The 25,405-nt window shown below is 46.3% G+C and overlaps 1 protein-coding gene across 2 annotated transcripts in view; it reads left to right on the plus strand.

Annotated features, from left to right (window-relative positions):
* ITPR3 (inositol 1,4,5-trisphosphate receptor type 3) overlaps nt 1-25,405 on the plus strand; it is a 154,699-nt gene that overhangs the window by 115,114 nt on the left and 14,180 nt on the right. For both annotated transcript variants that reach the window (XM_084853000.1, XM_084853001.1), the window contains exons 31-47: nt 1,967-2,218; nt 3,907-4,032; nt 5,850-5,975; nt 6,988-7,108; nt 7,916-8,100; nt 9,502-9,650; nt 10,134-10,242; nt 10,726-10,816; nt 11,915-12,084; nt 13,534-13,708; nt 14,783-14,967; nt 15,083-15,283; nt 15,502-15,612; nt 16,341-16,436; nt 19,153-19,254; nt 21,912-21,998; nt 25,060-25,170. In XM_084853000.1, coding sequence (XP_084709126.1) covers nt 1,967-2,218; nt 3,907-4,032; nt 5,850-5,975; nt 6,988-7,108; nt 7,916-8,100; nt 9,502-9,650; nt 10,134-10,242; nt 10,726-10,816; nt 11,915-12,084; nt 13,534-13,708; nt 14,783-14,967; nt 15,083-15,283; nt 15,502-15,612; nt 16,341-16,436; nt 19,153-19,254; nt 21,912-21,998; nt 25,060-25,170 — 2,397 coding nt within the window. The remainder of the gene's footprint in view (nt 1-1,966; nt 2,219-3,906; nt 4,033-5,849; nt 5,976-6,987; nt 7,109-7,915; nt 8,101-9,501; nt 9,651-10,133; nt 10,243-10,725; nt 10,817-11,914; nt 12,085-13,533; nt 13,709-14,782; nt 14,968-15,082; nt 15,284-15,501; nt 15,613-16,340; nt 16,437-19,152; nt 19,255-21,911; nt 21,999-25,059; nt 25,171-25,405) is intronic.

Raw genomic sequence — 25,405 nt, forward strand, 5'->3', positions numbered from 1 at the left:
CATCTCATTCCCTTAGGGTTCTTAATGGCAGTGAGAGAGCATGATGGAGGAATTATGACTGCCAAGTAAGGAGCAGGGAAGGTGTTAGGATAATGGTGGGGCAGGATTAGGAGGCAATGGGGAAAAGCTGAGTTTCAGTGTCACAGGGTTGGCCAAACAAGGGGCAGAATGGACAGATTCAGAACAATATCAGGAGAAAGCTATAGAAAGTCAGATCAGGTATTTAACTGTTTTAGAGGAGGGGGGAAGCAAAGCTTCACTTCCTGGTTGTTCACAGTCAGTTGGAAATTTGCAGAGGGCAATGGCTGCCATAGCAACCATAGGCACCTGCTGACAGATTTCTGGGGTAATTACCCTGTTCTTATCGACAACGGGATGCACCACATTGTCAACAAGCATCCAATAGAAAGGTAATGATGGCAGAATAACATATTAGACCAGGTGCTCAGGTGATGCTTAGAAAAATAATGTGTAAAAGCCAGCATGGCTGAGCTTCTCAACAACAATTGTTTTATTTATTTTATTTATTTGTTCAAAGTATATCCCACCTATATACAAGATACTCTAGGGGGCATACAAAGTTAAAAACAAATTAAACAAAACATCAACAATAAAGCAATACAGCATGAGAACAGTATGTAAGAATTCAAAGAAGGGAATAATAGAGTCTTTACTTCTGGCTCATAAACATTCAAAGAAGTCAGCAGGCGCATTTCAACGACAGGTCATTCCACAGCTGAGGGGCAGCAAAAGAAAATGTCCTGTGGCGTGTGGCTGCCAATCTCACATTAGGCGGCCACAATAATGAGGTGAATCCTCCTGAACTCTACGCAGGTGAATTCCTCTGGGGTTGATAGAGATGCACTGGCAAGGTATAAAAAGGTTCCTGAATTATATGAGAAAAACAGAACTCTAAGGTATCTGTGAGTGTGTGGGGAATGGGGGAAGAGCTATTACCTCATCCTGGAGATGCTGCATCGCAGCTTTGAGACTGGCATCCCTGCCTGGCCATTGCCCATCTCTTCAGTTCTGGCATGCTGTAGTGTACACAATGCGGCAGCTCAGCATAGAGCTAGGAGTGGTGCAAGGACTGTGGTTGCTGCCTGCCTTCAAGGGGCTTTGCCATCAGCACCTTGTCTGGTTCCAGTATCTCCTAATGGCTCCTGGAAGTGCTGCACTGGGGGGTCCAAACAGCTAACCTGACAGTAGGTGCTCTTGCTTTGCAATCTGAGAGATTCCTGTGCTGTTAAAAATGCCTTTCTCCAACTGAATCACAGGGCGTTAGAGTCTCCTTTGGGTTGATTATTCCTCTGTTTGCTCCAGTGCAAATGGAGGAATACATGTTGCAAACCATGTGCAAATTAGGTTTAAAACCTTCCTCCCTGACTACTGGAGGAGTAACTGCCCTCTTCCAGTTCTGGGTCGGCTTAGTGCCAAGATGCAGGGCCTTAGATTTTAGGTAGGAAAAAAACAGATCCTAGAACAGGGGTGGGCAGAAAATAGATCTCCGATGTTTGGGACTTCAGTTCCCAGCGTTCTTGGCCATTGGTCATGCTGGCATGGGCTTCTGGGAGCTGAAGTCCAAAACATCTGGAGATCTACTTGTGTCCTAGAAGGATCTGCCTATGATGCATCTGAAACCAGTGTGGCAACATCACGTTATCAACTAGTGCGAAGGCCATCTCAGCCATGGCATGGACAGGGGCTTCAGATCACATTGTCTAACACATTTTGGAAAACAGAAGAGAGAAAAAGAATAGAGATTCAAGCCAAGAAGTTTTCTCATATGCTGGGAGACTTGCTTTGTATGCCAGTCAGTATACTCTTTAGCTCTGCCATGGCCTGTATACAGCAGGAGTTGGCTGGGCTAGGAGAGAGGCCAGAAAATGGTGATTTCCTTGCAGAGCTTCGTCAGTCTTGTCCTTTTGGAGCCATCTTGCTTAGACTTCTTGTCCCTTTTCTGTAGCTGACCAACGCTGGGGACGACGTGGTGGTGTTCTATAATGATAAGGCCTCCCTAGCCAACATGCTGGAGATGATGACAGCCGCCCAGGATGGGATAGAGGAGAACAGCCCCCTCATGTACCACATCTCTCTGGTGGATTTGCTGGCAGCCTGTGCTGAAGGCAAAAACGTATACACAGAGATCAAGTGCACATCTCTACTTCCATTGGAGGATGTGGTGCGAGTGGTCACTCATGAAGACTGCATCACAGAGGTAACCCCTGGACGGAGGCACCTGTCACAGCCAAAGGCTTTGCGGCTTTGTGGTGGTTGTAGTATTCTGATTTGGTGTCCTCGCCTGCTGAGACCAAGTTCTATGTAGGTTTGCTTGAAGTAGGAAAGCCAGTGTGCAGTGGCACCGCTGGGGCTGAATATCCAGATGTAGGTCTTGGAGCCCTCCAGGCTGGAGGGCCCTCGACGAGCAATGGCTGTGGGCCCTTTCCCCCTTTCTGCATCCTGCTGCAGAATGAAGCTCCGCAGGCATCCCCACATTCTTCATTTCCCATTCCCAGAGTACCGCTAGGCCCTCCATGGGGATCAGAGAGACACTCTGGGAAATGAAGAAGGTAGGTGTGATTGTTTGGAGCTCGACTCTGCAGCAACTAGCATGCCCGCTATGCAAAAAGTTTTTTGAAAGAAGCCGACTGCTGCTATCACCATCAGTGGCCCAGTAAGCCAGAGGCAGGATGGGTGGGGTTGGACATGTTCTGCTTTCTTTCTTTTAAAACTCTTTGCACAGTTTTCTAAGCCAGCATGTCCAAAAACCTGTGTAAAGAGTTTAAAAAGGAGGAAAGAGGGGCCTGTTTGATCTCTTCCCGCTGCCTGGGAAGTGGGGCAGGGGGGAATGTGTTCTTTTCTTTCTCATAAACACAGAAAAAGGGACCTGTTTATTCCCTCCCCTTTCTCCCACTTACCAGGCAGCAGGAAGACAACAAATGGTTCCCTTTTGCATTGCTTTTTTTTTTTTTTTAAGAGTAGGGGAGTTGTAAGTCAGCAAGAGACCTGGGTGGTGTGGGGGGCAGGAGTGAACTGTCGGTATGGAGGACCCACCAGAGGGCATCGTGCCAGAGCCCTCTCAGACCTGGCAGTACCATGGCCAGTGTGGTATAGTGAAAAAAAGGGCAAGATGTGGACAGATCCCTGCTCATCTATGATACTCATCAGGTGACCTTATAGCCAGTCTCTGTAAGAACCAGTGGAGGCTGGTGGCTCTGATGTCAATGGATGGTGAATCTGCTCCGGGTTTCATGCAGAACCAGTCAGAACTCTAAAGGAGCTAGCCAAGTTGCAAAGCATCTTGGATAGCTCCTTTAGAGTTTTGACTGAAACCTGGAGTGGATTCAATGCCCCACTGACATCGGAGCCACCAGCCTCCACTGGGAAGAATATCAGCAGAGCCCTGCTGGGTCAGACCAAGGGTCCATCTAGTTCCACCTCCTGCTTCCCATGGTGGCCAGCCAGTTGCCTCTGGGAAACTCACAAGCAGGGCATGAAGGCAACAGTCCTCTCTTGCTGTTGCTCCCCAGCCACTGGCATTCAGTGGCAAACTTCTGAACATGGAGGTTCCATTTTGCCATCCTGGCATTTGCTCTTCTTGCCTAAGCATCATCATGAGTTGTTGTGAGAATGACATGGACTAACCCCCATGCGTGACACCCTGTGCTCCTTGGATAAAGATGATGATGGCTTTTAAGCAGCTGCCACTTGCTCAAATCCCAGTCCTCCTTTTCACTGTACAGCTGGTCATCTGAAGAACATCCCAAGTTCTAATAAAAACAACGGTGCTGATGATACATCAGTGATCACTGATCTATCATCATCAGGGGAGTGATGAGTGTGGAAGGTGTTTGCTTGGCTTCTTAGGAGCTTTTAACCCAGGCCTGTCTTACTCTTGTCTTTCAGGTGAAGATTGCTTATGTAAACTTTGTCAATCATTGTTATGTGGACACAGAGGTGGAGATGAAGGAGATCTACACCAGCAACCACATCTGGACACTGTTCGAGAACTTCACCCTTGACATGGCCAGGGTGGGTGTTGGGTCCTGAACTGTCTTTGTGATTGGACTTTGGGAAAAGGAAGCCCCTGTGCCCATAATGTAGGCCTGATGCATTGCTGATGGAACCTGTGCGAACAGTTAGTTGAAGGGTGGAAGGGTGACTTGCCATCCAACACCTCCATGGTTGAAGGTGCTTTGTTGGCCTTTAACAAAAACAGCTCTTTAAAAAAAGAGAGATTCATGTGAAGGAAAGGACTATTAGTGTCTAGTAGCAATGACAGAAAGGAGAAAAGGAATTAGAGGCACCGTCTTCCCTAACCTAGTGCCCTCCAGATGTGTCGGACTGCCATTGGTTATGCTGGCTTGGAATGATGGGGATTGCAGCCCAACACATCTGGAGGGCACTAGGTTGGAGAAAGGTGCTTGAAGGTGCACTGAGTTCTAACTTCTTGAGCCCAATGCATTTTGATTACAATTTTCTTCAGGGGCTCTCTAGAACAAAACAGCCCTCTGCATTTTATGCGTGCGCTATTTCAAAGCAATTAGGCTTGATAGCCAGTACAACTTTGGAATTGTAAGACAGTAAGCCTCTGATTACCAAATGCTGGAGGCTGTCAACAGGGAATAGATATCACCGTCATGACCTTCTTGTGAACTTCCCTTTGGCACCTGGCCAGTCAGTGTTGGAAGATAGAATGCTGTGCTAGATGGACTCGGTGTGCTGGAGCTCTGTGTGCTGTGATGTTTTATTGTCATTGTGTTCTGTATGACGAGGAATTGCTTCCTCCAGTTATACTGTCCCATTATGACTACAGGTAATACACATTTGTTCCTGCTTAGCAGAACTCTGCAACACCAGGGACTCTCTATACTATTATAGACTATTGAACCTCTACTCTGGGTTAGAGTCAGCCCTGCAGAGTTACCTAACTTTGGCATGAGGAAAGGAGAGGTTATCTGTCTGGCCCTCGGATGCCCCCTTGACTCATCACATTCTAGAAAGATTACCTTCATGCTATGGGCTTTTCTGCTGGATTGAGCTAATTTACTGGCTCTAAAGAGCTGGTGTAGTCCATTACTAAAAATGTGAGCTGGGAAGGCCCAAGTTCAAAGCTCATCTCAACCATAAACTCATTAGAGATGTGAAACAGGGTTGTGTACAACCCTGCCCCCCCCCCCTGACTAGCTTTGGGGATTGATTTGGAGGTCCCAAATCGGCCCCGACCTGCCTCGGCCTGCTCCGGAGCCATGACAACCTGCTTCAGGCTCTGGAGCTGCAGCAAGATCCAGAGACCTGAAGGCAGCCCACTGCCAAGCAAGCCCCCCCCCCGCCCCGGCCGCTGCTGCCACCATTGTGGCCACTGAGCTGTACAAGACCCCCTGCTCCTTACTTGGACCTGTTGGAAGCATGCACAGCCCTTGACCTTTTTAAAAAATGGCAACTCCTCTTTCTTTTCTTTTGAAAAAAAATGGCAACTCCTTCCAAGATGGCAATGGCTGCATGCGCTCCCCAGGGGTCCGGGTAAGGACCGGGGGCGGGGTGCACTGTCTGGATTGGGCTGAAGCACCCGAAAGCACTTCAGAGTGATCCAACCTGCTTCAGAGTGCTTCAGCCTGATCCGCTTTGGGATCTGAGATTCAGACCAAAGCGGTGCACAGCCCTAGCATGAAGCAACCCCCACTCCACCCTCTGGTCTCTCAGCCACCGCTCCCATCAGCAATACTGGGATAACTGACCTACGCTACGGGGTTGTTGTAAAGGTTTCTAAGAATGGTTGAGATGTGTTTTAAAGCACTTTCAAAGGTTGTATAAACATAAACACAATGATTTCTTCTCCGCCTCCACAGGTGTGCAAGAAACGTGAGAAGCGCTTGTCCGATTCTGCCTTGGAGAAGTATGTGCTCACTGTGGTGCTGGACACGATCCATGCCTTCTTCAGTTCCCCCTTCTCTGAGAACAGCACCTCCCTACAGGTACAAATGGGGAGCTTCCAGCTTCTGAATCATTTCCCCACTTCTTCTGGTATATGAGAGCACTTCTTTGGAAGATAAATGTGAACTGGAGAAGATGTCTCTAGTGCCAGTACCTCTGAGGAACAAAGTCCACCATATAGTTCTGTGTCAACACAGGCCAGGTGTAGCAAGTGTCTTCCTTCTGTCTGCAGGGACAGACACACTGATGACAGGCAAAAAGGTCCAGGGACATCAGTAATGTTCCACGGAGAGAGAAGCCCTCTTCATGGCCAACATTAGGATTCATTTTGCATATTGTGTATGATTTTTTTCTTCTTCAGTCAGGAGAGCAGTTAGGAATTCAGTTGATGTTCAACTCGAGATTAGAATCTAAAAACATAGCAGCTGACAGAGGCCAGTTTGACAGTGCACACTCTTAGGGCACACTCCTATGCATGTTTAGACAGAAAAAAAGCCCTACAACTCCTAGCATGGCTGGAGCATGCTGGGAGTTGTAGGACTTTTTTCTGTCTAAATATGCAAAGGATTGTGCCCTTAAGGGTGTGATTAGAGAAGACAGGTGGACACCCATGATTGGATCTCCCACATTTTTTTTTAAAGGTAAATGCAGTTGGGGTGGTGGTGGGGGGAATCAGATCAGGACCATGGCATACATGTGTGTGCATGTGCGGGAGGTTTTAACATTTCCTCCCATACCATACCCCAATCCATGTTGTGTCCCTCACCCTTGCTATTAGCTCCCCACTGGAGCAAATAGCTTCTTCGGAGTGGGAGCAATTTGGACTGGGAGAATAGTTTGGAGGAAAAGGTGAACAACCTCCTGCAGACCCCAGAGTACCACAGCCCTGATCCCATTCAGGTCCCCACAGCTGCTGTTCCAATTTCTTTAAGCCACAGGTGTTCCCATGGTGGATTTCCTGCAGTACCCTCTCACTGCGGTCTAGCTGAAGCGGATATAGCAGTAGATGCAGTGTGCTGAAGGATGCCCCTAAATGCCTCCCCTTTTCTACAGACTCATCAGACGATTGTGGTGCAGCTCCTCCAGTCCACCACGAGGCTCCTGGAATGTCCTTGGCTGCAGCAGCAGCACAAGAGCTCAGTGGAAGCTTGCATTCGAACGCTGGCTATGGTCGGTAAGAAGAGCGGTACCCATGCATCCTAGAAATGGTCTTTCGGAGCATATTTTGCCTGGGGTCTCTCTCCTAAGTTCAACATGAGGAAGGCAAGGGTAGTCACCAGAAGCACAGTTTTCATTCTTTCATTATATGGCCTGGGTGGGCAGGCATCTTCCGGACTTTTTGGTTGTGCTTTACATGGGCATCCAAGAATCTGCCTGCCTGCAACTCATAGTCTAGGTGGCCAAGTATGGCTTCTACCATGGGATCTGTTAGGGTCAAATTACAGATTACATTAATTGTGTGGCTTGCAGGCATGTCAGGAATCAAAACATTTTTTTAAAAAAATCCTGTGCACTGTGTGAACCGCAGCACACAGGGAGGGGAGGTCGAATCCTTCCCTCCCCAGGCATGATCCCAATGAAGACTGCTCCCCTCCCCAATCCACGCTGCAATTAGTGTTAAGATAAAAACTCCCCCTGGAGCCAATAGGAGCTTTTTTCCCCAAAGGTAAACATAGAAGGGATGGTGGTAGTTGTGTCCATCAGGGCTGCAGATGAGGAAGGAAGGGTTAAGCCACCGTCCCCATCCCCCACACACGTAGGATTAAAAAAATGTGAATCCCCCGACATGGCTGCAAGCCATGCAATTAACATAATGTGTAGCGTGACCTGTAATTTTGGGCAGAGTGCACCGCAGGAAATCAGTGTCACAGATGGCTGCGACACGGGCAGTCTGCTAGAACCAGGGCTGCAGAGCATCCCCCAGGTTATCAGTGCTGAACTGTGGAGTGCCTTCCTCGCTGTAAGCCTTCTGTCCTTCCAGCCAAGAGCCGCTCCATTACATTACCCATGGACCTTGACGCCCATGTCAGCACCCTGCTGAACAGCTGCGCCATCAGCAACGCCCAGAGGAGTGCCTCCAACTACAAGACGGCCTCACGCACGTTCCCTCGTGTCTCCGCTACGGCCAACCAGTGGGACTACAAGAACATCATTGAGAAGCTGCAGGTGGGGGCTGACTGAGGCTTCGTTGTGGGGCGGGCCGAACGGGAGCTTGTCCTGGAGGCAGGCCAATGGGTGCTCTGCGCTCAGAAATAAAAATCTAAATTCCACTCTGAGGAAACTCACATCCCTGTTTCGTGTGAGGGAGGCATCCAGCTGGGTTAACCCCCGCCGCCCACCTCCCCTCAAAAGCAGGGTTCACGTGATCTAGATCATTGCTCTGGGTTCAGTGTGCGCAGACTCCACCCTCAGTTCTTCCCTGTTTTCTCTCCCAGGATAGAGCTTCTTGCACAATTTTTCCCCTACAGGACCTCACTTTTTCTCAACAGCTTTCTTTCTTACCGTCTAACTTTCTTACCTTCTGTTTTCCTTCTGCTATTAACCCCCTACCCCACCCCCCAAACCAAACCTCTTCTCAGTATTTATTCCCAAGGTGGCTATTCTCCTTCACTTCTCTGAAGAGCTCATCCTACCATTCTTCTTCCCCTGACCCTCTCATCCCTCAGAGAGGTCCTGGCACAAGCTGGATGTGTGCAGAGTACTAAAACATCACATCTTCTACACTGCATCCTTAAGGCACATTGACACACTCTTTTGGACTCCATTAACACCTGTGGAACAGGGCAGTGAGCTCCACCAGAACTAGATGGCTAAAGACCTATATCACCACAGCATATGAATATTAATACCTGCCTAAGCCACTCCATATCTCACCCCACTCCACCAGAATGCAGCATTCTCCACTAATGCAGCCATTGTGGAGAACGGGAATGCATGAGAATTTCATTTTTGCTTGCAAAACATGCCAGCACACCCCGTTCAAAGCCCTGAAAGCAAGTGCTAGCATATGTCCACTGAAAATATGCGCAAATTGTCCATCACATGCCCATGTTCATCTCACTCCCAATTCCCAGTTTGATTTGCACAAATATCCTCAGTAGACTGAATCAGCCCTGCTTTAGTCTATGGGGGAAATTTACACACATTTGGGGAGATTTGCTCAGATCTCCCATTCGATTGCTGCTCGGTTTGTGCAAGTTTCCTGTTTGTGGAAAGCAAGCAGTGATCCCAAACGTGAATGGGAATCAGGCATGAGATGAGCAGCTAGATGATGTCTGGAGAATCCTAGTGATCTCAAAGTTCGCTTATTCGCCCATCTCTAATTTAGCACAGCTTATTTTGTATTATTTATTTTGTTTCTGCTAATTTTGGGGAGGGGCAAATCAAAGAGCCATTCAAAGCACCCTTATGTCTACTCTCTGGTTTTGCCCACTTATTTTAAAGTTTATCTCTGCAGGCTTAAGGACTAGAAACTTTCACTCAGTAGCAAATATCACACTTGCACTGCATAATCTCAGAATCACACAGTACATAAAGCTTTGCCCTGAAAATCCTCTACTGTTACAGGACATCATAAATGCTCTAGAGGAGCGCTTGCAACCCCTGGTGGAAGCTGAACTTTCAGTCTTGGTGGATGTTCTGCACCGTCCAGAACTGCTTTTCATGGAAGGAACTGAGGCCTACCAGCGTTGTGAAAGTGGTGGTTTCCTCTCCAAGTAAGTGGGTCCTCGAAGATGGTATCATTGCATCCTTTGGGGAGTAGTTCTAAGTCCTACCTCACTGTTGCTCAATAAAATTGTTGTGTGGGCCAGCTCCATCCCTTGATCTCCTGTCCGGGAGCTTTCAGCTGTCCTGTGCTCCTACAGCCCCAGTTGTAGCCGCCATCTTAGATGACATCTTGGCCATTTTGTTTTGATACTGAGGATGTGCAGCACCATAAGGAATGATGGCAATCAGGAGTGGGAGATGCAGGGAGAAGCAGAGCAAAATGCAGGGACATTCAGTGGGAAGTGGGAATTGAAGGCTTAGCATCTTGGCTGGTGAGACTTGGCAAGGCTGAGACAGTCCACAGGCTGTCTACTTAGGAACAGGGTTCTGGAACTTTCTTAACACAGCTGGCCTCTATTGATGGTAGGTTATAATGTTTGCATGTAGTGGAAATGAGGAGTATGAAATGAATCCTTTTTGTGTGTGACTAGATTGGTCCAGCACACCAAAGACCTGATGGAAGCTGAGGAGAAGCTTTGCATTAAGGTGCTGAGGACACTTCAGCAAATGCTGGTGAAGAGGAACAAATACGGAGACCGGGTGAGTAGCTGAGGGAGTCTGTGCTTACATATGAGCTAGCTTTCCCAGTCTTGTATTTCCCCATTGGGCTTTCTGGGTAAAGAACCAGGGCCTGGTTCTCCTCTTCCTTAGAAGTTCTTCATGATAACTAGCCATGTATCCCTTAACTGCACAAAACTGTTCCAGCGTTACTCTTTCACAGACTTTAACTTATTTGCTGGAAGCCTGAATAAAAAGGGTACTTACTGTTAAGAACATAAGAAGGGCCCTGCTGGATTAGACCAAAGGTCCCTATGCTCCAGTTGTCTGTTTCCTACAGTGGCCAAGCAGATCAGAAGCCCACAAAAAGGCATGAAGGCAGTAGCTCTCCTGTGCATACAGCCTCTGAAGATGGAGGCTCCACATAGCTATCCGGTGTGAATTTGTCTCTAAAAACAAAGGTCTTTAAAAAAAAAATCTCACGAAAAACTTGCCATTCATCCCATTTTTTTTTTTTTATACCAGGGCAACACGTTAAGGAAAATGCTTTTGGCTAATTACTTGCAAACCAAAAGGTCTGGTGCCAAAGGAGAGATTGTTGACCCTTCTGGAACTGGTAAGTGCCTTGCAGTTCTGGTTTTTGTCCCCCTCTTCTTTGCTTCCTTTCCTCCACATCCCTTTTCTGGGGGTCTTAAATTCGTCTCTTCATCTGCTATCTTCTACTACTTAGGTAGTATGTATGACACAAACAGAGGACGAGGTTTTCAAATATTTTGGAAGGTACACAGGCTGTGGCAAGCCGGTTGCGTTTAGCTTGGTGTGCATCAGACCACTGGCCCTTCTAGCATTTTATTGGCTATGTCGGGGGTCGGGGAACCTCAGACGTGGGCACCAAATCTGGCCCTCTGGGGTTCCCCAGGGGCCCACACCTTCTTTCCCTAGTCCCATCCCCCTTCCCACAAACACTTATTGTTTTGTGGTTTTCTGGCTGTTGTGCAGTTTTTCCCCCATTCTAAAAGGTTGAAATGCCTCTCCGAAGGCTTAGTTACTGGCAGGAAGAGCTTTAAGCGCTGTTTTGTATTTTTGGCCCCACCCCCTTTGTCTTCAGACCCACCCACCACTGGAATGCAGCCCCTGAGAGCTTTTCTGAAACTGAACGCAGCCCTCGGGTTGAAAGAGGTTCCCCACCCCTGGTCTACATTGACTGGTGGCAGCTCTCCAGGGTTTCAGATAGGGGCCTTCCCAGCCCTACCTAGAAATGCCAGGGTTTAGCCCTGGGACTTTCTGCATGCAAAGCATGTCTTTTACTACTGAGCTATGGCAATCTGGCCTTGACAAGGCCTTGAACAAAGGATTTCAGTATGCTCTGCCAAGCTGTCACTTTGAATCAGGGGAGCTATCCTAGCTAAACAGAGAGGAGACTGAAGCCTAGAGTGGTCCAGTTTGCAAATCCTATGTATGTATGCAACTTACTCATCATCAGGAGGCAGTTTAATCGCATCATTGGTTTTTGCATCTTTTGGGGGCTTGATTTTGCCAAGGTCACATAAACTGCCTGAGGGAGCGAATTAAATTGAACATGGTATTTTCCATGTGTGAAGGTGATACGTTAACCACTGACTCAGCCTTCCTCATCTTATTAGTTAAGTTATAAATGTTTAAGCTGCTCGACAGCCTCTTTCCTCCTCTTCCCATAATATGCTTCTGCATACAGGCCAAGACCAGGACTGGTCACTCATTGCTGCCATTCAGTGCCGGCTGGACAGAGAAGGGGCCACCAAGCTGGTGTCAGACCTGATCATGAACACCAAAAATGAGAAGATTTTTCAGGAAAGCATCCGTTTGGCCATCCGTCTTCTTGATGGGGGAAACACAGAGATACAGGTATTGCCGCAATACCTAACAGAGTGCCTCTCCTGGCTCAAGCATACCCATACACTATGCTCAACATCTAAGGTGCTCCTCTGGGCACCTACTCTAAGGGAGACTTGGAAGACAGCAACAAGGGAGAGGGCCTTCTCGGTGGTGGCACCCCGATTGTGGAATGATCTCCCTGTTGAGACCCGCCTGGCACCTACATTGTTATCTTTTTGGTGCCAGGTCAAGACTTTTCTCTTTTCCCAGGCATTTGGCGGCATGTGATGAGTTTTAATTGATTGTGGACTTGTTTTATGGTTTGGCTGATAGCTCAAAGTTGTTTTTTTATATATGTTGTCCTTGTGTATACTGTCTGCGTGTTTTTATATTTTAAATTTTGCATATTGTACTTCTAATGTTTTAACCTTTGTAAACCACCCAGATTGCTTTGGCTGTGCATTAAGTAACTGCATTTGTTGGACCTTCCACTTACCCCTGAGTCCATTTACTACTTAAGTGTTCACATAATGCTTCTGGTATATTGTAAATTCAAGTACATTGTAAATTTTGATGTCATACTATGAGTGTGAGGTACAATATTTCATCCATGGCAGGGACAAAATTACCAGATTTTAACTATTCTCCGTGGCAGCTTACCACCATATAATTTTATAGTGTGGCAATTACCCTGGGTGCCCTAGAGCAGCAAACACAAAACATGTTAAGTGGAATAAACCCCATTTTACATAAATAACAACAACAAAACAATTTAGGTGATTAGTTGATGGCCTAAGTCAAAGAAAGAATGAGTTGTAAGACACTAGACAGGTGTTTTTCATCACACCCTTTGAGGAGCTTAACTGCAGTAATCAATTTTCTTAAATAACATTTGCTCCCTCTGCTGGGCATCTTTAAAATATCATGTTTTGACAATTCACCCCCCGGCCCCCATTTAGCATTCCTTTATTTTGGAAACTTGACCTGGGCATAACTAACTCTGAAAAGCACATATCTAAATTTGTTCTAATTTTAGTTCTTAAAACCCCCTTAAAAGCCAATAGGATTATAGTTTTCCTACACAATCACAAATTACAAACTGTCTTAAGATTTTAACTCAGCTACTTCTGTGGAGAAACTGGCGATGAAAAATGATATATCGTAAGTCTGATGGCGTGGACCATACCTGACTACTTCTCCTGGGCATCTCCTGACTACTGTCCCCTGGGCATCCTTTCTCTTTTTGTGGCCATATGTTTTGTTTTTGAGCGACAGATGGGAAATGTTAGTTTAATATGAGTCTGGCTTGTTGGGCTTTGCAGGCTAGGACTTTTGTGATGATATCAGGCCTTCATTTGTAATGTGAAACCTGAACTATGTAGCTGAGGCCTTTTTGTTGGGAGTGCTCCTGGAAGTAATGTTGGGTGCTAACTGGGGTGTGTCTAACCACTGTGACTGTTTTCTTCCTCTTCTCTGAAGAAATCTTTCTATAACTTGATGACCAGTGACAAGAAGTCAGAAAAGTTCTTTAAAGTTCTGCATGACCGGATGAAGAAGGCTCAGCAGGAGGTCAAATCCACAGTGACTGTGAACATGAATGATATTGGTAACAAGCCTCGTGAGGACAAAGACTCCCCTGATCATGGCAACAAAGGTATGTGGAAAGGGAGGATTTTACTCTTAGTTCACCTGAGCATGGCTAAGGAATTAGCAACTTCCCTACTGAGTGAGTAAGATTGTGAGTGAGCACAATCCTATATATGTTTGGACAGAAAAAAAGTCCCATAATTCCCAGCATTGTGCCATAAGAAACCCTAAAAATTGCTCAGCCCCATAGCTATCAACTCCTGGATCCTAAAAAGAGGAACAATAGTTGAAGAATGCGGGACCTAAGTCCTAAACCCGTGCTTTTCTTTTCCTGACCCGTTGTTTCCCTAAATATTCAGAGAGCATAGGTCAACTAAGACATTACTAAACAAAAGCAGTGATAGATGTAGGTTGTGGCTGGGAAGCCAATTCACAGTATGTGTGAAGGGCTGTCTATGGGGCTCAGGCTGATGGTATCTGTGTAAAGGAAACACCTAGTTGTCAGGCAGTATGTGTCCATGTGTCCTTGGTGTGATTATTGCCAGCCTGAATCACTTGCAGTTCAATTTCCTGGCAGCAGCCATGCCCCAGGATAACAAATGAGCAAGTCCTATATCTTTACATTACATAAGAACGTAAGAAGAGCCATGCTGGATCAGACCAAGGGTCTATCTAGTCCAGCATTCTGTTCACACAGTGGCCAACCAGCTGTTGATCAGGAACCCACAAACAAGACAAGAACGCAACAGCACCCTCCTGCCCATGTTCCCCAGCAATTGGTGTACATAGGCATCCTGCCTGTGATACTGGAGGTAGCATATAGCCATCAGGACTAGTAGCCACTGATAGCCTTCTCGTCCAGGAATTTGTCTAACCCCCTTCTAAAGCCATCCAAATTGGTGGCCATCACTATGTCGACATAGTTTTAAATGAGCCATTGTGGAATGCCGGTGAGATGATATTTCTTGACCTCTTGAATGATGCGTACAGGAAGGGAGAGTCTCAGACTAGCAAAGAGGGATGCAGGCTGTGGCTCTTTCTCTGAAGAGTCAGACAGGCTGTACTCCTTGGCTTTAATCCATCTGGATCGATCGCAGTTGCTCGGATGCTAGCGAGTGATCAGGTGTGGATTTCCTTGCAGGACGAGTAACCACTTTCATGCTGCCCAGTGCTCCGTCCCGCTACCCAATGAATGTAGGGTTCCGGACTGGCCATGATACAAGAGACAGAGGCCAGAGCAATGAAATGGGTATGTCAATCTTGATCATGGAGCCGATCCTTCGCTTCCTGCAGCTGCTGTGTGAGAATCACAACCGGGATCTTCAGGTGGGTATCCAGCAGTGGAATGGCTGCTTTATGCAAACCTGCCAGAGTCATGGCTGCCCTTTATAAAACAGCCTGTCACTAAGCTGCCTCTTACATTCTGCTGTGTGTTTCCCAGAACTTTCTCCGCTGCCAGAACAATAAGACCAACTACAATTTGGTGTGCGAAACGCTGCAGTTTCTGGATATAATGTGTGGCAGCACCACAGGACGGCTGGGCTTGTTGGGCCTCTATATCAATGAATACAATGTCGCCCTCATCATCCAGACTCTGGAGACACTGACAGAATATTGCCAGGGACCCTGTCATGAGAACCAGGTAACTCTGCCCTTCTCGTGAGTAAAATCACATTGTTTTGCAGTGGGGTGAAACGGCTGCCAGGGAGGGCAGCAGGCTGGCTTTGGTTTACTTGCGCAGAATCAGGAAACGCTGGACAGAGCATCAGTGGTTCCAGCAACGTCTGAGCCGTCTGAATGGGAGCGTGGATTTGGAGCCAGCTGCAAGCTCTTTGGGTAACTTCGTGTATTAATCCACAGAGCTGCATTGTGACCCATGAGTCGAACGGCATTGACATAATCACAGCCCTGATCCTCAATGACATCAGCCCCCTCTGCAAGTACAGGATGGACTTGGTTCTTCAGCTGAAGGTAGATGGGGCAGCTAGAAAGGTGTGAGTGGGAGAGGGAGGAATTGGAAGGGATTATTCTACATTTGTGGCTGCATATTGGTGGTTGCTTTCCTGGATACTGGTGTGAATGGTTTGTTTTTTTTAATGATTCTCTGATGGTAGGACTAGAACAGACTTAAAAACCATAAGGTCTAGCTTCTTGCAGCAAGGCAAGGTCTTCTATGCACCAAGCCACTCTCCACCTCCCCAATACAAGTTCTGTTGTAATCTTGATAAAGGGTGGTTGATTCTCTGCAGATAGAGTGAGGGCTTCTCCACATGGGGCTTTTATCCTGCTCTTGAGATTGGTTACTCATGGAAATTTGCAGGTCCTTTACATGACATCGTCAACCTCCAGGGTATCTCCTGTGCCAAATGACCTTTATACCATTTTTTAAAAGATCGGAGATAATGAGCTATCAGATTACAGTGTGTTGAGTTTCCTCATGAAAAGAGGAAGTTATGCAATAAGAGGAGCTAGTCCACAGTGCCATCTAATGGCTGTATAAGGAAACATACAGAACACACAGATAAGGGGGAAAAGGGATCGGGAAGGGAAGTGCGTGTAAAGGGAGCCTGTCTTGACCCTGCATTTAAAACGGAAGCAGAAAGCCCGGTTAAGTTGTGGGATTTTAGCCTGGTACAGAAATGCTCTGAGTGACAGATGGATGATTTTAGCATCCCTTCAATCTGGTGTCTTCCTTTCAGGACAATGCCTCCAAGCTTTTGTTGGCCCTGATGGAGAGTCGGCATGATAGTGAGAATGCCGAGCGGATTCTCATCAGCCTCCGGCCGCAGGAATTGGTAAGGAAGCTGAGGAAGTTGGGAATGTTTTGCTTGGTGTTTGCTGCTTATACTTCATATCATGATCGAAAGCAAGGAGGAAGGGACCTGAATTCCATACAACCTCTTGAGCAAGTGAACAGGATTGCAGCTCGAGATTGATAGGCATATGGTCAAGGAACACCTAATTACTTTGAATGAGTTCAAATCTCCAGGGCCAGATGAACTGCACCCTAGAGTAATAAAGGAACTGGCAGAAGAGCTCTCAGAACCACTGTCTATTATCTTCGAGAAATCATGGAGGATGGGTGAAGTGCCAGATGACTGGAGTGAGGCTAATATTGTCCCTATCTTCAAAAAGGGTAAAAAGGAGGGACCTGGGAACTACAGACCAGTCAGTCTGACATCAATCCCTGGGAAAATTCTGGAGCAGATGATAAAGCAATCCATCTGTAAGCAACTTGAAAACAATGCAGTGATTACTTGAAGCCAACATGGATTTGTCAAGAACAAATCCTGCCAGACAAATCTGATCTCATTTTTGGATCAGGTCACCTCCCTTGTGGACTGTGGGAATGCTATGGACATAATATACCTTGATTTCAGCAAAGCTTTTGACAAAGTGCCCCATGATATCCTGATGAGCAAACTAGCTCAAAGTGGGATAGATGAAACAACGATCCGGTGGATCCACAGTTGGCTACAGAATCAGACTCAAAGAGTGCTTATCAATGGGATCTTCTCAAACTGAGGAGAGGTGATGAGTGGGGTACCACAGGCTCAGTCCTGGGCCCAGTGCTCTTCAACACTTTTATTAATGACTTGGATGAGGAGGTGCAGGGAATGCTGATCAAATCTACAGATGACACAAAATTGGGCAGGATAGCTAATACCTTGGAAGACAGAAACAAAATTCAGAGAGATCTTGATAGACTGGAGCGCTGGGCAAAAATCAACAGAATGACATTTAATAGGGATCAATGCCAAGTTCTGCACCTAGGAAAAAGAAACCAAATGCAGAGTTACAAGATGGGGGATACTTGGCTCAAAAATACTACAAGCAGGAAGTATCTTGGAATAGTTGTCGATCACAAGCTGAATATGAGCCAATAATGTGATGTGGCTGCAAAAAAGGCAAATGCTATTTTGGGCTACATTAATAGAAGTATAGCTTCCAAATCCCGGGAAGTACTAGTTCCCCTCTACTCAGCACTGGTTCGGCCTCATCTGGAGTACTGTGTCCTGTTCTGGGCACCTCACTTTAAGAAGGATGCAGACAAGCCGGAGAGGGTTCAGAAGAGGGCAACAAAGATGATCAGGGGACTGGAAACAAAGCCCTATGAAGAAAGACTAAAATAACTGGGCATGTTTAGCCTTGAGAAGAGAAGACTGAGGGGAGATAGGATAGCGCTGTTCAAGGACTTGAAAGGTTGTCACAGAGAGGAAAGCCAGCATCTTTTCTCGATCATCCCACAGCGCAGGACACAAAATAATGGGCTCAAGTTACAGGAAGCCAGATTCTGGCTGAACGTCAGGAGAAACGTCCTGACTGTTAGAGCAATATGACAATGGAACCAATTACCTAGGGAGGTGGTGTGCTCTCCCACACTGGAGGCATTCAAGATGAGGCTGGACAGCGATCTGTCAGGGATGCTCTGACTTGGATTCCTGCATTGAGCAGGGGGTAGGACTCAATGGTCTTATAGGCCCCTTCCAACCCTACTATTCTATGATCTGCTAGAGTGTAGCACATCATGGGTAAAAATCCAACATAAGTCCTGCTTAGAACAGACCAATTTAAATGAATGGCATTTAAGTTAGTTATAACTCATGTAAGTCCCATTTATTTCAATGAGTCTACTCTGACTAAGGCATGTTGGATTTTACTCCAGTTCCCCAAGTAGCTTCTTATCCTTCTTCTTAAATTAATTCCAGTTTTGCAGTAGATTCCCCCTTGCTAGAACTGTATAAAAATGCAGCCAGGTCTATTTCTATGCATATGGAACCCACTTGCTTCCAAGTGGTTAATCTCACCCTGCATCATGGCAGATGGCTGTCCTCACTGGGAACTCTTCAGACAATGATGTCAGCCCTTTTGCTCATCGGCAAACTCAGCAGAGGGACCAAGAGATTAATGGGTTACATGGACCTTATTACACTATTTCATTTGGGTCAGGAGCTGAGACACATTAGCTAACAATTGAAGAGCATTTGTCTTGCTCTTTCATGGCTTCCAAACTACTTGGAAAGGTTTGGCAAGGATTAAAATGCAATAAGGAATTGGTATGGGGAGTGGGAATTTATGGACTCTAGTAGAGGATAGGGCACCCATGTGTCCAGGGCATTAGTTCTAACCTCTAGCTACTGGACGTTCTATTTATAATTTCTTGATTCTGAAATTGTCAGGAATTTCCTTACATGAGCTAGAAACATAAAGGCTAGAAATCTTCTCCCTAAAAATGAAAGCTGAGATTGACTGGTTATCAGATTTCATACTGAATTGCAGGTAGTGGGTGGTGTCCAGTGGGGTGTATCCAATGTTAGTCTAACTCAAGTCCCATTCATTTCCATGGGTCTGCTCTAAGCAGGATCAATGCTGGATACAACCCTCTGCTTGCATAGCAAGTCCATAGGTATGCAGGATATAGCCTGCTTATACCAGGTTACTATACTACAGCCCTGCCTTTACCAGATTCCTGGTTTAGCACCTGGATCTTACATGCAAATTATCTTACAGGTTGATGTCATTAAGAAAGCCTATCTTCAAGAAGAAGAGTGTGAGAATTCCGAGGTTTCCCCCCGGGAAGTTGGACACAATATCTACATTTTAGCTTTACAGGTATCCTTTGTTAGGATGTTCTATGGCTTTATAAAACTCCTTTCTCCTTTTCTATGCTATAATGCTGTCATAGGATGGATTAGAAAGGGATGCTCTCCCCCTGCCCCCGCCCCACCCTGCCATCACTTCACTCAGGCCAATTAAAATAGTTTCTCAGACCCAGCATAGGAAGATCTTGGCCTCAGCTAAGATGCAGATGGAGCTTCAGTCGTGATTCCTGCATGTACTATAGCTAGGGATATCGAAGAAATCTGCAATGGATTCAAATGAGTTCAGATTTCTATAAATCAGACCTGCAGATTCTGCAGCGGACAGGCTTTTTGCAAGTTGTGTGGACTTCCAGACCCGTTTTTAACTTTTGGGGGGATTTGCACAAATTTGGACTTGCGCTAATGTGCATTAGCACTAATCCACACTTGCAAGTGGAACAAAATTCTCATACATTTCTAAAAAAAATCTGATTCCATCAGTGAGAAGACAACAAAATAAAAGATGGCTGACAATCCATGAAAGACAGAATGGATTTAACAAAACCCCTGCATCCCTAACTATAGCTTACTTCCTATGGAAAGAAATAGTGACTTGGGTTCCTGTTCTCCCTTCAAGCCTATATCAGCTTGACACTTAAGAAGTAAGCCTTTACTCCTTCTTCCTACCCACAAACCTAGATCAAGTGTGTACAGCCCCTTATTTTTCTAAAAAAGTTGTGCTGCCACCGTGGACTTAGTTATGTTGTATCCCCATATTATAGCTCCATCTAACCCTTCAAAAAAGAGTAATGGTAAAACTGATTTGGGCATATTTGGATGTTACCAAACTAGTGGGGAGAACAGGAAAAGGGAGAGCAAGTGATGCACTTCCTGTCTGTGTAACATCCAAAGTCACTTATTTATTTTATTTACTAGATTTCTATACCACATAACAGCCAGAACTCTCTGGGTGGTTCACAAAAATTAAAGACCAAAAATACAACATGATAAAATATAATATAAAACCTTTGAAGTTTAAAACAGAATGAAACCAAAGTAAAAACCAGAGTAAAAGCCAGCAACAGTGTAACGATCTAAAAAAGATCACTTAACACTCTCCACCCTGGTTCTCTATAATGTCTACATCCATCCTTAAAATCTAATGCAAGGCTAACAACTATTTCTCCAGTGCATGCTTAATGATGAAGGGCCATGCCATACAAAACTTTCAGCCTGTGGAAGCCAGTTTTTAATCAGCCCATGATGACTTTTAGATATACTACTTGAACCTGATCTGGGGCCCGTCTACATGGGATATTGTCTCCGATGCTGCTGTGGCTTAAAGTTATTAGGGACACATGATGTTGGGGCAGTCTGCAGCCATTCGGCTACATCCCTCTTGAAAAGCCGCATTTTCTGAAAGTCCTTTTACTCCATATGTTTTACATAAAGTGGCTCCCAGGCAATTCCCCTGCAGTATGTCCCATCCCTCTGCATTAAATCCTGGGCGTGCCTCTGTGATGTGTCTGTGACCTGGCAGTCAGCTGGTCAAGGGATGGTGCCGCTCCCTCTCCTGGATTCCCTTTTTTCCCTACTTGCAGTAGGGCTGCTTTCACAATAATTAGCCTCCTTTTCCCATTCATAATACCAGTTGCTCTGTTTCATTCACAGTAGTGTAGTAGCCAGTTTATATATAGTGCACAATAAAGAATACACAGCGCAGAGGGAGAAAAGGCAGCCAGCCGCTATTTCGCAGTGGCTATACACCTACAACTAAGGAACACACAGACGGGAAGGAGAAAGGGCAGCCAGTACAGCAAGGGACCATGGACAGGGCTGGGAACAAGCCTCACCAATCATGGAATTGCGCTGGGTCGCCCCTTCGGAGTAATGCAATAGTTTGCTTTTTCCACTCACAAATAGCAGCCTCTGATTCATTCATGTCTCCAGAATAGTCCCCTGAGTGTGTGATTTTCCTGTGTGTGCTTTTCCTGTGTGTTTGTGGGGAGGAGGAGGTGGCTTATTTTTGGCTAGGGAAGCAGAGGTGGCAGCAGTAGCCCCCGCTGCTGTCTCAAGAGCACTAGCAGAGGGAGGCAATTCCAGCCCTTTCCCTCTGTGCAGGACCTAGGCGCCTCCTGTCTGCCCGCCTGTCAGCCTGTCCCTGGGCTTCAATATTTCTGGTTCACAGTCAGTGGATGTGTGGGGGAGAGGTGCAGGGTAAACTATCTGACATTACTCATCTTTTCCATTAAACTTCCCTGAGCAATGGAGCATGGAGGGGGCAGGGAGCAAGCCTCTCTCATTGGCTGAGCAGCATCTGTGGGGATGTTAACTTCTACTAGTGGGACTATGCCCATCCAACCGCAAAGTAACATGGATTAAAGTGCAGCTTGACCTGTGACAAGTGGGTTTGAAGGCTGTGTACGCTACATTTTTTGCTTCATGTGCTCCTGACGGACCAAAGCTGATTAAATGAAAATCCGCATGAAACATGAAAGTGCTTCACATCCATTGGCATGTAGATCTGGCCCTTGTCATGTGCATTCCGACAGCGTGTGCTGATGTAAGAACTGATTTTTTTTGATAGTTGCAACTGCTTGAAATGTAGGCTTTGGTGACCCATTCACAAATGAGCCAACTATCAAGCTCTTGTTAATCCAAAGTTGTTGTCTCTCTTAACATTTTCAGCTCTCTCGGCACAACAAGCAGCTTCAGCATCTCTTGAAACCTGTGAAACGGATTCAGGAGGAGGAAGAAGAGGGGATCTCTTCTATGGTATGTATGTGCCCTGAGTGCTCCCATTAAAAAAGGGAGGAAGTACTGCCCACATAATGTATCAGTGCTGGTGAGGCAAAGTTCTGTGGTAGTTTCCCATCATTTAATTTCTCATCTGTTTAAATATTCCCATGTGCTGTAGTGTAGCGATAGTAAAACTTCACTTCTCTTCAAATATCAAAATCTATAACGATATTAACTAAGGATGTTGTCACTATCCCAGCTTATAAAGCAGGGACAGGCAACCTGGTGTCTTCTATATATTTTGGACTACAACCCCCATAATCCCTGACCTTTGGCCATGCTGGCTAAGGGCTTATGGGAGTTGTAGTCCAAAACATATGGAGGGCAGCAGGTTGCCTACCTCTGTTATAAAGGATATTATTAAAACTTTACTGAAATATACTGAGGTGTTTTGTGGTGGTGAAATCAATGTCAACAATTCGTTGAGATACTGTTATGTGATGGAATGTTCACAGACATTCTAACTGCTGAGGGAATGAAACTGGCAGAATGTTTGAAAACTGTCCATCTGTGAGGGAAGCTCAACGTCAGTTTGCTGGGATTAAAACTGCACACAGGCAGAGCAGCTAAAGGAAGAGGGCAGGGTAGGCAGTGGACTGAGAAACATGAAAATGAGGACAGGTAGAAGTGACAGAGGTTTGAGGAAAAGTTGGACAAGAAAGAGAGGAAAAATTAGGGAAGGACGAAAGTCACTTACCTGGTCCCACAGCTTGCTTCGCGGTGGGGGGGAGGCGCTCCATTCCTCCCCGCCAAAATTCTGGCCGGGGGGGAGGCGCCCCATCCCTCCGGCCAAAATTCTGGCCGGGGGGGAGGCGCCCCGTCCCTCTGGCCGAAATTCTGGCCAGGGGGGAGGCGCCCCGTCCCTCTGGCCGAAATTCTGGCCAGGGGGGAGGCGCCCCGTCCCTCCGGCCGCGAATCCTCCTGGCCGGCCGGGACGCAAATAGAGTTGCCCTTATTTTCGCCGTAGTCTACGTAAATGTCTACGTAGACTACACGTGCCCAAATATGGAACTCAAATGGTGGTGCCCATGGGAGCTGCCATTTGTGTATGCACTTTTTTTTTTTTCTCCAAAGTCAGCCGTGATAGGCTACGTAAGGATTTACGTAGCCTATCACGGTGTTTTTTGAAAATCTAGCCGTGATAGGCTACATAAATCTTTACGTAGCCTATCATGTTCATTGTTTTTGGGTTTTTTTGTACTTGGAAATGGCGGCAGCGGCGGCAGCCGGTCAGGAGACCGGCTGCTGCCGCCGAACCACCTCTGGGAGCCGCCAGCGCCAGGGACATTCGGGAAAGGTAAGTCCCATTCCGGGGGGTGGCGAGGGGGTGGCGGACCGTTTCTCCACCAATTTCGGGGGGGCCGCATGCATTGGCATTCGGCCTCCCGGAGATTCGTGGAGAAATTCTCCGCCATCCCTAGGGAAAATACAGGGCTGTGGGGTTGTAGAAAAAGTTCAAATATGGTGTAAGGACAAGAGAAACTGATATTGTTGGCAGGATGTGAATGGAGGATACTTAGTGGCCTTTTTGTTGTGAATATTATGTGCTTACTATTTGAGGTTGTATGGTGTAACTTGGATTTGTTAGCTGCCTAGAGTGACTTCTCAAACAGGCAGTATTTAACTCAAATTATGAAAGTGCTGGGCATTCAAGGAGGCTGGTTAAAAGTCAGGGTGGTGAAAGGATACAGGATAGCATAGGTGGTGGAGGCACAGAATGGGACAACAGGAGGGCATTGCTTCTTGACCTTTAGGTTAAGATCAAGAAAGGGGAAGCCAAGAAGAGAACTGAGCGAAGGATAACTTCATATAGAGCCCAGAGGCAGAAAGGGAATGGACGGGCAAGGGAGCTTTGGAAGCTGGAAGATTGCAGGCCCAGAATACAATGGGGCATAGGTTCACGTTCTAAGAGTACCAAGTATGGCTTCTCTTGTTACCAGTGTAGCACGATGGGAAAGACACACCCCTAACACCCAACTCTTAAAGTTTGGAATCCTCCAAGAGTCTGGATCTTGGAATCCTAAGGGTACAATTGAAGCCCAAGGGTGCTGAGAGTCAGAGTTGAATTTCATCAGTTTTAAACTAACCACCAGCCACATCTGCCATCAAGGCAAGGTGAGGCAAACAATGGGCTAGATCACTTTGAGCAGTTTCCTTCAGTGATCAGAGATCAGCGTGGTGAGCAATGGTACCATGCTTCCCTTTACCTTGCCTCCTCTTCAGCATTGCTTTCTAAGAGCAACAACTGGTACCACCTCTGAAGTGCGCAAGGCATGATCTTGGCCCCACCTCCTTCTCTTAAGACAATATCCCATCTGTGGGCTACAATGGCACATGTAGGCCCCTAATCTCTCTGATGAATTCCTGCTGTATACTTCCAGTGCCAGAGAACCTCAAGTATTACACAACTGTTTGTGAAATACCCATCCAGTGGTAAAGGGGAGTGTATATATTGCAGGGACTCCGGAGGGCGGGGAAGCTATCGATGGTACGTTACACCAGATTAGAAAAGGAACCAGAACACCCAATGTAGGACTTTACTGGACGATTGTACATCCTTGTGCCAATTTCATATGGACATAATGGTCTCTGGGCAAACATGCTCTTACCGCCTGGTGTTACTTCTTTATATGGCAATGCAGGTGAGATTTTCCTGCAGCTGAACCAACTTGCTTTTTACCTTCAGAGATAGCAAAATCGACTGCTTGACTGCCAGTTTGTTTGCTTACATAGTTTAGTCCAAGACCATGATCACTGTTCAGCTGTAATTCCATTTTTGTGGGGATTTATGGGCACTGATTTGTAATTTGCGGATTAGTGGTCTTTGGCTGTAATTATTGTGGTGAATTGAATAGCTGTTTCCCATGGGAATCCCAGGCCCTGTATACACTCGCTGTAGTTGCTGCCTTTTCCCCAAAGCTTGTCAGGTCTCGTAAATACAAGGAAATCTGTTGTTAATATATAGACGGAGATCCCCACAGGCTTTTTCAAGCTGAAGTGATCTGATATAATTTCTTTCCCTTTCTTTTTCATGCAGCTCATTCTACACAACAAACAGCTGAGCCAGATGCTGAAATCAACAACTCCTGTCCAAGAGGAAGAGGAAGATCCATTAGCATATTATGAGAAGCACACGTCCCAGATAGAGGTGTGGTTCACTTTTCCCTGGCTCTCTCTATAATTAGATTTGCTTTCTCATATCTAGTGTCCTGATTTCCATTTAATGTTATCTAAATTATGTAACATGCTAGTTATTATCTAACAGCAAGTGGATGACCTGCTTTGAAGTCACAATGAGCCCAGCAGGCAAATGTGCCACAGCCCTTCCTTTCACCAGTGGCTTGTCTGTTGTCATGTCACAGAATAAAAGGACTGAGTGCTCA

This window comes from Heloderma suspectum, chromosome 4 (genome assembly GCF_057233095.1).
Source record: "Heloderma suspectum isolate Gila_16-S chromosome 4, 16-S_ref, whole genome shotgun sequence".
Lineage (NCBI taxonomy): Eukaryota > Metazoa > Chordata > Lepidosauria > Squamata > Helodermatidae > Heloderma > Heloderma suspectum.